This window comes from Fukomys damarensis, unplaced genomic scaffold (genome assembly GCF_012274545.1).
Source record: "Fukomys damarensis isolate Sample0158 unplaced genomic scaffold, DMR_v1.0_HiC HiC_scaffold_24, whole genome shotgun sequence".
Taxonomy (NCBI): Eukaryota; Metazoa; Chordata; class Mammalia; order Rodentia; family Bathyergidae; genus Fukomys; species Fukomys damarensis.
The window spans coordinates 36,583,244-36,598,579 of NW_022900936.1; the positions used below are offsets into that span (position 1 = coordinate 36,583,244).

General features: G+C 34.1%; 1 protein-coding gene across 3 annotated transcripts in view; it reads right to left on the minus strand.

The window, feature by feature from the left end:
- Window positions 1-1,971: 1,971 nt before the first annotated feature.
- Vgll3 (vestigial like family member 3) overlaps window positions 1,972-15,336 on the minus strand; it is a 40,924-nt gene continuing 27,559 nt past the window's right edge. For 2 of the 3 annotated variants that reach the window (XM_033755965.1, XM_010602878.2), the window contains exon 4: window positions 1,972-3,131. In XM_033755965.1, the coding sequence (XP_033611856.1) occupies window positions 3,088-3,131 (44 nt within the window). In that variant the 3' untranslated portion in view covers window positions 1,972-3,087. The remainder of the gene's footprint in view (window positions 3,132-15,336) is intronic. The other variant, XM_010602879.2, reaches the window with a different exon arrangement.

The following is a 15,336-nucleotide window of genomic DNA, read 5'->3' on the forward strand; positions in this document are numbered from 1 at the left end:
TAAAAAGAGAGAGAGAAAAAAAAGGGGCCAGGGATTTAGCTCATGGTGCTGCTGCCTCCTTTGCAAGTTCAAGGTACTGATTTAAATCCCCAGTAAAAAAAAAAAAAAAAAACAGGAAAAAAAATACAAAAGTGAGTAAAGAGAGTTTGGCTAACTTTCTTTTAAAAATGCACTGGTTTTTTACAAAATATTGATGCTCCTGGCAAATTAACAGTGAAGAATCAATCATCCTGTTAGGGTTCTAATTTGCCCACATTATGTTGTTCCTTAGTTCCTGATAGTTGAGTGCTGGAAGCATAAATTAGAGTAAATGAGAAGATTTTCTACTATCTAATTCACAGATCTTCAGACAGCTTGAATGAGGTTTAATGTGTAAAACAATCAAAGGTGAAGTAGTTCAAAATGAAGTTAGAAAGATAAGCAGAAGCCTTCAATAAGGAAATTTAGAAACCTCTAGGTCCAACAGTATAATTTTAATGCTAAAAAAATAGATTCACAGGATGACAGAATTTTAAATGTAGAATAAATCAGATTATTATACTAAATCACAACTCATCCTCTTTTGTGACTTTGATGGTGCTGATAATATAATAGGGATAACAAACAATCATAAAACAATGTACTTACTCCTGTCTACTGAGATTTTGATCCACACCTCAGCTATTTCTTAAAGCTCACTTGCAAATCTTTTCTGTATAAAAGAGAATTTTAGAGTCTTTACTTTTCCCAGGCCCCTAGAGCCAAGAAATACTGTATCCACATGTCCAAGGAAGGGCAGAGAACAAAATCTAAATTGAAGCTGCAGCCACTACTTGTAACCTCTGTCTTCTTCAATCCAGTTTCATAGATAATAAGCAAAAAGTTAGAATTTTCTCTTCTGAACTGAGAAAATCCAACTGAATGGATCTAAATGAAGTATGACACTGTTCCATCACAAGTTGCAAAGGAAGTTAATAGATTCCAAGGGAAAAGAGGTTAATAATCCCCAGTGAAGTATCTCATGGGAAGTACTGAATACTTGTTTTCAAATACTCAGGATAATCTCAGACAAAATACATTTTATAGATTCTTTAAATTCTGTGCTACACTTATTTGGAGATATTACAAAAAATGTATTAAGCAAATAATGTATAAGAATGTATGTAATTAACCAGGTCATTCCTTAGAAATTTTAGATTGTTACTGAGTGGAAGATACCTTAAATTCGGACCTCACACTGTTAAAAATGTACACATTTTATTGAGAAATTCTAGTTAAGAAGAAGCAGAGACTGACAAAAACACAAGAGAGTATAGGTCTATAACTTGCAGGATGCACCATAAAAATTGATCCATAAGATATAGCAAAGTAAAATATTTGAAAATTATCTGTGAGCTCTCTGCCTAAGCATGTTGTCTTGTTCATGTCTAGTATTCATGCACATGATGTGCATAATTAAAGTTGGAAAGCAGCATTCCATAGAACATTCTATTTTATGTGTGTGTGGAAAAAACATCTGTGAGCTCTCTGCCTAAGCATGTTGTCTTGTTCATGTCTAATATTCATGCACATGATTGCATAATTAAAGTTGGAAAGCAGCATTCCATAGAACATTCTATTTTATGTGTGTGTGGAAAAAGATGGGAGAAATTTGAAAAACTTTTCATCCAATGCAAACAGCTATATTAAACTAACTTTTTACATGCTATGTGCAAGTGAAAGAAGCAATGTACCTTGTCTTTAACGCCTTTACATTGTCAACTTAGACAACTTTATTTAAATCCCAAGGTCACGTCAAGTTGAATCCATGTCAAGTTAAGTTTAGCCAAACTTCAGTAATTGTGGTAAAAGTTTAAGTGCCAATCAAATTTCATTTTAACCTAAAAAATATTTAAAGGATTAAAACAAGGAAATCTATATTGATACCAAAACAATGGAAGAAATAAAACTACTTGCAGCATATTACATTTAAAAGGTTATATGTACAATATATTATTTTTCATTCTACAATGGTGAGTGACATTAACAGAAACAGACTGGGCTTTGTTACATATCTAGTACATTTCCAGATATTATTCCATCAAATTCTCCAGTAAAAAAATATCACTTTAAAAAAAGCCCATGACTTTGAAACTTTTATGAATGAATAATTAGAAACAAGTAGAATAAGTCACTGGCACGCACAGGTAGCTTGATTAAACACATTTAAGTACAGTAGTTGTTTTTAAATTCTGGTTCCATTTATCAAAGTTAGATGGACTAGAAAGATAATTTTTACACTTTGGGCAAACTTTCCAGCTGATTAATGCAAACTTTCACCACAGCCTCCAAGTACTCTTTGGGAGAATCAAAGTAATGAAATATCTTTTAGTGTGGCCCTTAAAGTTTCCCCTTTTCAAGATATACATGTAAGTCAAAATTAAGTGAGCTAGAACAGAATTAAATCACCACTGAGATTTAATGGAAAAACAATACTGAATTGGTTTGGCTATAGTGTATCTACTTTTATAGAAAGAAGAAAATGTCACAAACTTGAGGTAACCTACAAAGCACAGAAATAAGCATATCACAGACATTATAAAGATAGCGTTTTCTAAACATTGTTGCCAGTGCTTCTCTGAGAGCAAGTTCTTTAAACAGAACTCAACAATTATTACAATATTTTTTTAAATCCCTCAAAAATAGCCCATCAATGCTAAACCTAACTTTCTGTATTTCTACAAAAATAGATGAACATAGAGCTACAAAATTTTATTCCTGAAAGAATGAGCATTTTCATTTGTGGTTCATCATTTCCTGACACAATGGCTGGTTCCAACAGAAAAATATAAAAAATTACAATGAAATAAAAATTAACCCATGTATTGGTAAAGCCAAAAAGTAAAAAAGAAAGTCACACAGTTGACAAATGCTCAGACAAGGGAAAACAAACAAAAGACCCACTTTGCTTTCTCCAGAAAAGTTTCAAAACCAAAGTCAACTGCTTGACATGTCCTCTTTGCCTTCCATGTTACTTGTGCCCCCTTTGCAGACTGGAAAATCCTAAAAGCAAATTTCCCCAGTGGGTCCTTGGATTTAGGCTGCAACTCCACTTGCTAACACTGTGTTTCAGTACCATGGTGATTCCTTGCTCTTGTCGTGATGCTGTAGACCTAGAAAAGTGACAACAGAGAAAATAAAGAACATGAGTATAGATAGCACTAACAAATGCATACAACTTGAAATGTACTGGACACAGAAGCTGAAAAGACAACAATGAAGAGAAATGACCTATCCCGGTCTCTAAGCAACCAATTTAATGATTTTCAAAAACCAACCAGCATTTTGGTGAGAAAAAGTATACTAGATTAGTGTGACTTGACAGTAAAACTTTCTTGCTATGATTTTTATTTTCTTGGACTTTGAATAATAAATACAATGTCATTAAATAAATGAGAATTTTGATTTATATCTTTAAAAGGAGTTGGCCTTAAGAGAAAAAAGATATAGCTAGTCTTTGAGGCATTTAGTCAGTGATTCAATTAATACTTTCACCAACCATCATAATGGCCAAAACAGTGAAAGAATTCTGTTGTCTTAAATTATATTCCACAATTGGATTATTGTAAATTCTAATGATCTGTTAGTCATAGTTAAAAAGAATCTAGTATTGTCAATAAAATAGACACAAGTGATTCACATCTAATAGCATAAACCTTCATTCTACGTATTAATTCACCTATTTTAATCCTCTTTCTCCAGAAAGTATTTAGAATGACTCATAAAAATCTATACTACATAGTAAGACAATTCAATTTAAGTAAATTTTAAAATGGTCTTAAGAAGATATGTGAATATAGATTAATTCCAGTTCAGATCTAAATTTGAGAAGCTTATCAAGGAGAACATTTAGAAAATATGACTCTAAACTGAGTCTCACACAGTCAACTGACTAATTTCTTATTTAGGCAATCAGTGTCATGTCATTAGTTTACACTAATGATTTCTGCATGAAATCATTTTCATTATTTTCTTGACAGCTTTGCTGAAATATAATTGACAAGTACAAATGTATATATGTAAAGAATGTAATGAGATGCTTTGAGAGCTAGATTGTGAAATACCACCATCAAATTAGCACATCCATCCCATTTTAATTCATTTAGTTTTATATCATACCATTTAGAATATGGAAGATCTTAAACATGCTCGAAAGTCACTTACTTAAGTCACATGCTAAAACGTCAAGTGAAACCTTTTAAACAAGACGGGGTAGAAGTGAGACAGGATCGTCATTATGTGGGTGCAAGGCTCTCAGGTTGTCTTCTTAACCTTTCAACTAAAATGGTTATAAGCTTGGTCCAGATATCAGAAACTGAATAATTAAATAACTTGTTTGATTTAAAAATTTTAATACTACTAAAACAAGATGTTTTTGTTCCACAGCTTGTCATATAATTTTATCAAGTAATAGATATAATTACAAAGAGACACAATTAGTTGTGTCTTGCAAAACAATTGCAGACATTAAGACAACGTACCAAGCAATGCAAATGAAGAGAACAAATGAGATCCAGAAGCACCGCAGCACTGATATCCTAGAAACAGGCATTTCCCAAAGACCACAAAAATGGCCCTGCCTTTACTTTTTTCAAAAGTGTACTGGTACAGTATTATCTCTGTTAGTCTGTTGTTTTGTTTTGTTTGGGGAATTTGGGAGGTTAGGAGAGTTTTATTGGAAATATGAAGAATAGCTCTAGGTTCCCAGGAGGGGTCCCAAGTGGGTGGCCTTGGTATTGTTTAGATGCAGAATCAACTGTTTTTCAATTTCAAAAGAAAAAGAGGGAGGATAAAAGAGGAGGAGGGGGGAGGAAGAAGGAATGAGCAGATCTGGGTTGCATCAAGTTATTCTAGGTTTACTTCACTTATTTTCAAATGATTTTGTGGTTAGAATAATTTGCAACCTGACATAGGCTCTGTTGGGTGACTCTTATAATCTAAACCACCTTTCCTGACAATCTGCTGACTACATAAATATTTTTTTCATTATTGAAACATCTCATCTTCTGCATGACTCAGTATTTCCACACTTGAAGACTGCATCAGTCCATAGAATGTCAGCACTGCAAGTCATGAATATTGCTGCAATCATCAAGTGTCTGAAGTGTCTTTTCTTCTTAAATAGATGCAATCCCTACTTTGCTTTGCAATGACATATGACTCCTTCACAATAAGGTTAGCCTTTTGCCATAGACAAGTATTGCATTACTTAAGACAGCCCTAAATTTCTCATCCAGAATAACAAAAGTCATTCTCTTATTATAAACTCAACTATTCATTTTTTGTCCATGTCCTTGCATTACTGTAAGTGTAAACCTTAAAAAATCAATTATTCTATGGCCTGAAAGGCATCAAATGTCTCCTGGGTCCTTGTGGCTTAGCTTGTTCTTGGTAGTGGGACATAAATCAAGACTTTTCTTTAATTCCTAGGCATTCTATAGATTATATATATAAATATATATACTACTAGGCAAATCTGTATATTCCAAAGTTATGCACAAAACAGGAGCAACCACAAACAAAAGATCCTACTAATGAGCTGCAACAGGGGCACAACCCTTCCTATTAAGACAATTGGTAACGGTGGGTCAGGAAATTTAAAGTCAGCCAGTGCATTTAGTTTTCCCCAGCACGGATGGAGGAGGGCAAAGCTGTTAGACTATTACCCTTAGTTGGGTTGCATAAAGATGATTTCTGCAAATTTCTTTGCCAAAACAGAATCCACTCTGTGGCAAGTGTTGCTCCTATGTAGGCTTTTCATTTTTACCTTCTCACTTTTCTAACTCAAACTCATAATACCGAGACTCTTCCACTGGTTGTCTAAAATCGCCTGTTCGCTTTCTTTCTATTAGTAATTGTGTTTTAGTTTTATTGTTTAGTCTGCACAGATTTTTTACAGAAAAGAAAAGAGATATCACAGAAATGACTGTAACACTTCTTTTCTTAATTCTGCCTGAATACACCAGATAGTGTGTTGAGTGTTCTACATGAAATCTCCCATACATCACAGAAATGACTGTAACACTTTTCTTAATTCTGCCTGAATACACCAGATAGTGTGTTGAGTGTTCTACATGAAATCTCCCATTTTGTGCTCCCAAACATTCTAGAAAAAATAGTACTTATTTTCAAATGAGAGCACTGAAACTAACAGAAGTTACATGACCATTAAGTAGGAGAGGTAGTCTGATGTCAGAATCAGTGGTCAACCGCAATTATATGCTCACCTATATGGGCTGTGTTGGCTGTAGGTTGTGGCACTGGCCCATAAATCACAACAAATCCTCTCCCAAAATCAGTACAAAGAAATGTTAATAGACTTGTTCATATTCTTTTTACATTATTTAGAAACACAGAACTGTTATCATGGTTAACGTATTAGTTCTTAGTGATTTATTACCAACCATACATCTGACATTTTTTCCTAAGACACAATAAATGATTACACTGCAGTTATACTTTAGATGAAAACCAGCAGTTTATAATGATGTCATATTAACTGATTTTTTTTATATGTATCTTTAATGTAACCAGCCCGCACTGGACTTCCCCAAGATGAACTTTTAAAACAGAGGCTGGTCATTTGATTTATGAGGTGTTTATCAGAAATGGACCAAGGAACAAAGTCATGAAATTGTTGGCTTCAGAGTTTGAGTTTCATATTCAGTTAGGAGCAAAGTCAGAGAGAAAAATGAAAACTCATAGGCACATTCCTTCACTTCAACTTTAACATCACTGCCACCTGATCATGAACAGAAAAGAAAAACAAAAAATCCAGACCCAAGAAGAGAAATGAGAAATAATTAGGAGCAAGAAACGTCTTGGTCAAGAGAGAGGCTCACAATATGACTTCTTTTCAAAACTAGAAGAAGCTGAAAATTTTAATCCAAGAGACTACTAAAACAAAATGCTACAAACTAAGTAGCTTAGAAACAACAGAAATTTATTATCCAAAATCAGGAGGCTGGGAACTCTTAAGATCAAGCCGCCAGCAGATTCAGTGTCTAATAAGGGCTAGCTTTTTGCTTCAAAGAAGGAAGACTTTCTCAAAGTATCCTCATAAACTGGAAGAAATCAGGGTTTTTTTCTCAGGCCTCTGTGTGAATGAAGGCACTGGTCCCACTCCTGAGGGTTATGTTCCACCATCTAACCATCTCTGAAAGACCCTGCTTTCATCACCTCAGGGAAAGGCTTTCAACATACAAATTTTGGAGTGGATACAAACATCCAGATAACTGCATTGGCTATATATAAGGCATCATTATTGGGAATCATCTTTCTAGTCATGAGAAAATCATTTTCTAGATGGGATTTTGGGAGTCAGAAGCTATAAGGATTCTCCTCTTCTAAAAGGCTATGGAAATAAGAAAAGGCAACAGCACCAGGATTGTGTCTAGCCCGAAGATCTGGAGACTTTCTCCCTCCCCAGTTTCTCTCAATTTGTAGCTTTTGTGAAAGGAGCTGGCTCTGACAGAATACTGTAGGCCTGCCAGGATGTGCCATAGCAACCTGTAGGCACCCCACAGCAGAAGCACCACTTCAGAAAAGTATTTTCTAGGGATGAAAAACACTAGGAAGGGGCCGGGGGTTTAGCTCAGTGGTGCTGGTGCCTGCTTCATAAGCGCAAGGGTCCACGTTTGATCCCCAGTACCAAAAAAAAGGAAAAACACTAGGAAGTTGAACCCAGGCCAGGTTTAAAGGGACAGCACTACACAGAGAAGCAGTACAGGGAAGGAGGGCCACTTGAAAACAGAGCCAGAAATGAAATGACAGCACTAAGAAACAGGAAACTGTTCATCACCAAGTTTTGTGATGTGACTAATGTTCTGGAAATGCAGGGGCAACCCCAAGGAGAGTGTCAGGGAAAATTGGAGAAGTTTCAATATTAAATAGGATTTTCTTCCAAATTACCAGCAATGGGGATATCATTGGATTGACAATTCCAAGAACCAGGATAAAAGATGTGACGTTTTCTACCATATTATTTCTATTATTACTTAGAAATGGTAACTAACGCATTAGATAACATAAAGTTACATTTGACACAGCTAAGTTTTAGGGACTTTGAAGGCCACAGTCTCATCTTACTAGAAAAATGTGTCCTACTTGTAGAGAAGCATAGTCATTTAACAACACCATTGACTGCGGCTCTTAAGTTGGATATGCTTCCAATTATTTTTATTGCTGGAGATAAAAGAGGTAACCACAAAATGCAAAACCTACTGTTGATAAAAAGAGAAAAGAAACAGGACCATAAAATCTGGAGGCGTGGGCAGAATATTTTCTGACCGAAAAGGAAAGAAAACATTTAAATGAATACACTTTTCATTTCATAGATTTAAAACTGTAGACATAATTTATGTAAGAATGTTTGTTATTAGATTAATAAGCTGTGAACTTATTCCTGTATTAAAAAATTAATACTGTACTTCACCTATGCTCTAATAAAGTCATACTTATAAAAACAAATATAAACAGGCCAGGGATTTAGCTCAGTGGTGCCACCGCCTGCCTCCCAAGTCCAAGGTCCAGAGTTTGATCCCTGGTACTAAAACAAACAAACAAATAAACAAACAAACAACTCTGTGTTAGATATTGTAGGGAAATATTCTACTGGACCAACTGACACTAATGTTAACACAGACAAATGATCACAAACAAAGACTTGTAAGAGACAGTCATACTATTTTTTATTACTTTATGAAATTATCATTGTAAATGATGGTGCAACTTTGTCTGGGGCAATTGGTTTAAATACAAGGTAGAAATTTCTAAATAAGATCTATGTAAGAATAATTTCTTACCACTAACTTAAGGATAAAATATATAAAGTAAGAGCTATCTATTTTGTGATCTGATATTTCAATTTAGGTGATTATCAAACCAGATCATGTATAACCACCATAGAAAATTTCCTTTATTGTTTTTAATACATCTTTGGTTTAACCTCAAAACATCATAGATTCTTGTTTAAAAATCAACATAGTCTTTGGCAAATAAAAGTCCTACATATTATCCCATTATCAGTGGAATTGCTGATTATATTTGCTATCTACATCTATACACCAGTATTTATACTTTCCTACAACTTATTTCACCAGCAATATTATTGTGGAAAACTATTCAATTTCAGCATACACAGCTTGAGTCTTTTTGAACTCTTTTTTAGAAGGCTTCACAGTACTGATTCTACAGTAGGCCATTGATACATATATGTATAGCATCAATATTTTAATAATTATAGATAAGTCTTAGAAAATACATTTGTAGGATTGCTGAATTTATAGATTTAAAATATCTGTTTTCATTTACATTTATTTCATTATTGGTGAAGAATAGACACTTTGCGATTATGTCACGCCTTCCTTTGTGTTTTAACTTTGGCCAGTTCTTATGCACTTTGAAAAGTAATTTCCTCATTGACTTTTAAGTGTTTTGGGGCATACTAGGTATATTAGTATTTTTATGTATTAGATATAATTTATTTGATGATTTAGCTTCATATCTAATATGTAAATGATGGACAATAATTTTTTAAAAATTCATCACAAATAAGATGCTTTCTTAAACCAGACCAAAGGATTAAATGTATTTATTATGACACTTAATTTATAATTACTCTTATGAATTCACCTCTTTCACACTAAAATAGAGATAAAAGATACTTAGTTATGACAGCATAATAACTTATTATCAGAAGAAGAATTTCCATCTATAGAGACATTTTCTCCTGACACAATTAAAATTCACTTAAGATCTCCACATTGTAGTAGTGTTGGAAACAATGAATGAGGTGAAAACTGTCTGAACTTGTCAAAAATGCCATTAAGCTCATATTCATAAAAGGAGCAGAAATGTAAAACCATTGAACCTGATGTTATTAACAGACCATAATTTACTGCTGTAAGACGCACAGCACCTGCACACCTGAGGCAATCACTACAGGTGCGGAGCCATCTCTCGCCCAGGTGTTTCCCATTGCTCTTGTTTTCTAAGCACAGAGAGCAATCTGCCTCAGTTTGTCTGCTTCTCTGGACCTTCATGCTCCCAAACCACAAATGTCCCATGGAAGATAAATTGGCAGAAACTTGAGGCATCTGAATGCAGAGTTACAAAAATGAACCAGTCGTTTTAGTACTAAACGTGTAGACAAATATAAATCACAAAATCAGGTAGTTTTTTATCACAGTAACAATTTATCAAGATCAAAATTTTAGCAAACTTCAATGTGATTTGAGTGATGGAGTCTGGGGATCATGAAGTGCAGTGTGGAATTCTGACAATGCTTACCAACTGATGATCTCAATCTCCATGGCAAATTTAAAGAAACTCTGAGACAGAGACAAAGAATAAAGGAAGGAGGGATGGACTAGAGTGAAATAAAACACTCTCTGTAATTTCTTCTACAGATTTTCCCTCAGAACAGAGAAGAACAACACCAAAAAAAAAAGTTTGGATCACTTATTGCAACTGAAACCACAAGTTATAATACTCTCAAGAGGATCTCACTATCCAGACATCTGCTGAATAACAAATGCAGCCAAACATGCATCTTTAAAGAGGTTTCTAGGTTGTCCAGTGACAGCTTTACCATTCAGAAAATAGATAATCCAACCAGAGAAAGAGCTAGTGGGGAACCAATATTTACAAACAAAAACTTAATAAGGACATAATCAGCATAATCAGGGACACAACACTCATGCGATTAACATGACACCTGGGAGTGTGAATCAGTCAAGGAGCCTAAAATTTAGTAAATATATCTACACTTCAGGGAAATGGACACGTATCTCTCCACTAAAGCAAAATATGTTAGGAAACATTTTCAGTAAGAATGAGATAGGTTGCACCTACTTCAAATCATATTTTGACATTGGGAACTTTTCTCTCATATTTATATGACATGAACATTATCTTGCTCTCTGATATTTTCCAGAAAAGTCTGTCTAGGCTAACAAACAGAAATGGAGTTAATGATTAGAATGATGCTAAGAATCACCTGATACAGCACAAGCAAGTCTAGCATGAAAATAAGCATTAGAACACATGCCTGCGGTCACAAAATGATGAATTTAAATCTCCAGTATATCAGGCTGCATTCAAAAGAAAACTGGCATATTTTGCCTCTCATCACTCTTTGCAATAACTTTTTTTTTTCAGTCATCTTTTAGCCAAGGAATTCAGAACACGTTGGCCACAGACAACTGTTTGTGAAACCTTATACTGTTGATAAATAGAACAATAAGTGAAAAGTTAGGCAGGCTGAAAAGGGAATGAAGAGTATCTATACATTCCACAGGCCATACAGAATTCTTATATATAATCTTTGAAGCCTATTTGAAAGCTGATGCAAAACTGTCTGGAAACACATTCTGCAACAGATTTTTTTTCGTTCAAGATGTTGTTTTAAATGTTGCCCTTCCCAACACACCAGAAAGAGCACAGCATTACTGAAAAGACTGTTCTATGATACAGGGATCCTTACCCCTGAAACACACTTGGTGTGGATCTCCATTAAGGATCACCTCAGGATTACCCGGGAGTTTTTATGAATCTCTACAACTTCCTTCTCTAAAAGCCATCAGTTTCTTTTAGGAAACCATGCTATAGTTTGAAAAAAATACCCAACTTCCAACCATAGCTAGTGGATGACAACTCCTTAAAAAAAAAATAGTCTCCAAACATACAGAAATGATAAGAAAGAAATGCTAATTATCCTGATTTGTACACATGTACATTTTGTATACATGTAATGAAATATCATACTATATCACAAAAATATGTACAATAATGCAACCAAAAAGTTTTTGAAAATAAAAAAATGAAAAGATGGTGGCATTTTCTAATCTTACCTGTAGTTTTTTTGTTTTTTGTTTTTTGTTTTTTGTTTTTGGTACTGGGGATCGAACTGTAGACCTTTCATTTGTGAGGCACTGAGTGTAGTTTTTGAGAAAAGGCTCAAGAAAGCATGAAATGCTCCTCAATTCTACAACAGTTTATAATGAGTTTTGAAGCTTATTTACAAAATTAAATTAAAATAGAAAATATATCAGTGAACCAGAATTTCACAAAATTTAAAGTTCACCATGTAGTTTTACAGTTCTTTTTTGAGTCTAATTCATAGTCTTTCTTTGTTATACATTTATGATTTCCTTTTGATTTATATTTATATGTTTTATTCTATGTGCCAAGAGTATATAAGCATTCTAGGATAGAGCCTACTTTTTAAAAGCTTCATATTCCATGTGGCAGTGCTTTAGAAAAAGAAAACTGTATTAAAAATGTCTTGAAGATGTATGCACTGATAACCCCTCCAGGTATTATCACATGTGTATATGTATACATGTATGGCTTTTCACTCTTTATTCTACCTCTTCCATTGTCTGCCCAAGCAACACAAAAGCACACAGTTTTTTTAAAATGACACCAGTAAATGCCACTATTGCAAAACTTGAGTCCCACAAACATCACAGCCAGTCTTCAAGAAAAGAAACAAATTTAGATGTAGTCAAAATTTAAGTGAGATATTTGAAGCTTGCTAATATATTATCCATGATGCTTTGCATCCCTAGTGTGAAGTTTTCTGTTTAAAATGTATCCTATTTACTAAAGACCATGAAAGCTTTCATTTAGTATCACTTCTCACCATCTGGAAAACAACTGCATACACTGGTTCATTGGAATCTCTTGGCTGGCTCATGTCTAGAAATATCTCCATTTAGAATCTATGGAAAAGGAGGAACTAAGGGATTGTGGAAAATGATCATAACGCAGCTAATAAATGGCAATAAGGTTCTGAGAATTGACTTTTTGTTCTCAATTTTTTCCTATACACATCTCTGGATACACATTTCTACATCTCTGCAAAGACTAAAAATCCCTACTTTAACCATTTTTATGATTTCAAAAGGGAATAAGGTGAAGAGTTACTAATAAAATTAGTCTCCTTTCTCTTTCTCCTTGTTTAGCTCTGTTTTGGCGAGGTGTGTGTATAGTTCAGTCAGTAGTACAGTGCTTGCTACAGTACAGCAACTCTGGGTTTGATTCCTAGAACCATGAACAATGATAAAACTAGTTCTCCCCCCATATATACATTTTGTAAACTACCCCTCTTTCCCACTCTCCTCCTCAAAATTTATTAGCAATCCTAATACCCGGATCCCCAAAAGGAAACAAGATTTGACAAACATATACATGCACAGAGCACAAACACACAATTTTGGGGGTCACCTTTGTTTTAAGGCTTTTTTTTCCACTCAGCTGTACCACATAGACCATTATTCAGTCTTAGATCTCCCTTGATTGTAGTCACTCTATTCGAGCTTTTCTTTTTTGCCAACATTATTCATCAAACATTTATATGCATACATCCTCATACGCTGGCTGTCGCTTACACGTATGCAAATCTTAGGGACTTATGGGACAATAATTCTGGGTAATAGTTTATGAATATTTTTAATACTAGCTCATTTTCCAGGCTAGTTTTCTAAAAGACCTTTTAATTTCATACCAGCAATCTATATGAAAATAGAAAATAGCATATATTGTTAACCAAGATGTCTTTTACAAGGATTCAAATTTACACATGGATGATCATTTGTATCATTATGTAAATGCATCTTAAAACATGCATAATATGCTCCTCTGGAGTCTCCTGACCTTGTCCCATAAAGCAGGAGAAAGATCTAAATTCCTAGGCTTTGGATGGTATGACATTTCAGCACCCTTCTATGGAGGAAGGCCCATAAAAGAGCAAAAGGGTGATGTCTCCATGCTCTGGGAGGGCAGGGGAATTTCATTAAGGTCCTGCAGAATCCAGCCTTGGCTACTTGAAACTGACGGCAGTGCTCTGGAATGCATTTCTCTCCTCTGATTCACCATCAGTTACTTTTCATGAAGATCTTACTATCTGGCTGGGATCTCCTGGCACTTGCATGCATCTCAAAGATGGTTTCTATTACCCTTCTGGTCACAAAATTGTCATTCTGGATATGGGCCCTGTAGAGCTAAAAGCATTAGAGAGTGCATAAATATTTTAACATATCTTTGATGGTTTATACTCTTAGTGGAAAATAAGCTTATGACATACACCAAAGGGAAGGATAAAAGTTTTGTAGGAAGTGGGAAGCAATTGGTTGATGATCACTAGAATCTTAACTGTCACCAAATCATAAAAAACTGAATGATAACAAAAATGTCCAAAAAAAATCTCTTTAGTTCATAAACATTCTGCCTAGCATTTTTTAGTCTGCAGCTATTTCCTTGTGAACTTTTACTTGTCTTAATTGAAATAATAGCCTCAATGTAGATATCCAAAAATTTGTGAATTTTTATTGAACATCATAACTGCCCAGAGAATATATGGTCCTAGAGTTGTTTTCTATTTAGAAATGTCATTTAATCTATCTGCTGAGATCAATTAGTTAATTATACCTTTCATACTTTTAATACCTTCATAGAAAACTTCCTAAACATTTATAGAAATTACTAATATTGTCAAGAAAGATTTCAATGAGTACTTATTTTTTCAGAATTCTGACGATTAATATATGCCTTGAGGGAAGAGATGAAGGGAAAAGTACTTTTAATGGGGCATCTATAATATTCATAACTTTGATGCCATCTCCATTTTTTTTTTTTTTTGTACAGGGGATTGAACTGTGGTCCTTGTGCTTGCAAGGTAGGCCACCGAACCGCTGAGCTAAATCCCCTGTTCCATCTCTTCTTAAATGGGAAAAATTGCACAGTTCCTTGAAATTTTAATACTAATAATAGTATCTTGTCAATTTTTATTGTGGCTCCCTGGTAATTTCTCTCCAAATTTACAAATGAAGCATTATGATATCAGTAAATATTTAAGCAACCTCCTTGGGTACTCTTGGCTTCTTCAGTTCTTTTTTGTAAACATACATACTAAGAAACAAATTATTTTAAAGAAGTTATTGGAATTAAAACCATACTTTTAATCCCAATAATACCACTATGAAATTTAAAAATTAGTAATTTTTTTAAGTTGTTAAAAGAATTTAACAAGGTTATTCTGAGAACTTACACTCAGTCATAAGTTTTTGTTCTCAGATGTGTTAAGACAAGACACATAAGTATGGCTCTGGGGAGTAATCTACATGTGGCAAATGTATAGGACATGAGGAAAAAGTAAATGACAACTTGTTTACTTCTTTTCTATTTGCTGCTGTAGTAATTAGCTATTTTTAATTCTGATTTTTATTTATTGTGTTTAATAAAACAAAGATTGAGATTTATAATAATGGATTTCATTGTAAAGCAATTCTATTATATTGACCACCAAGATCTTAA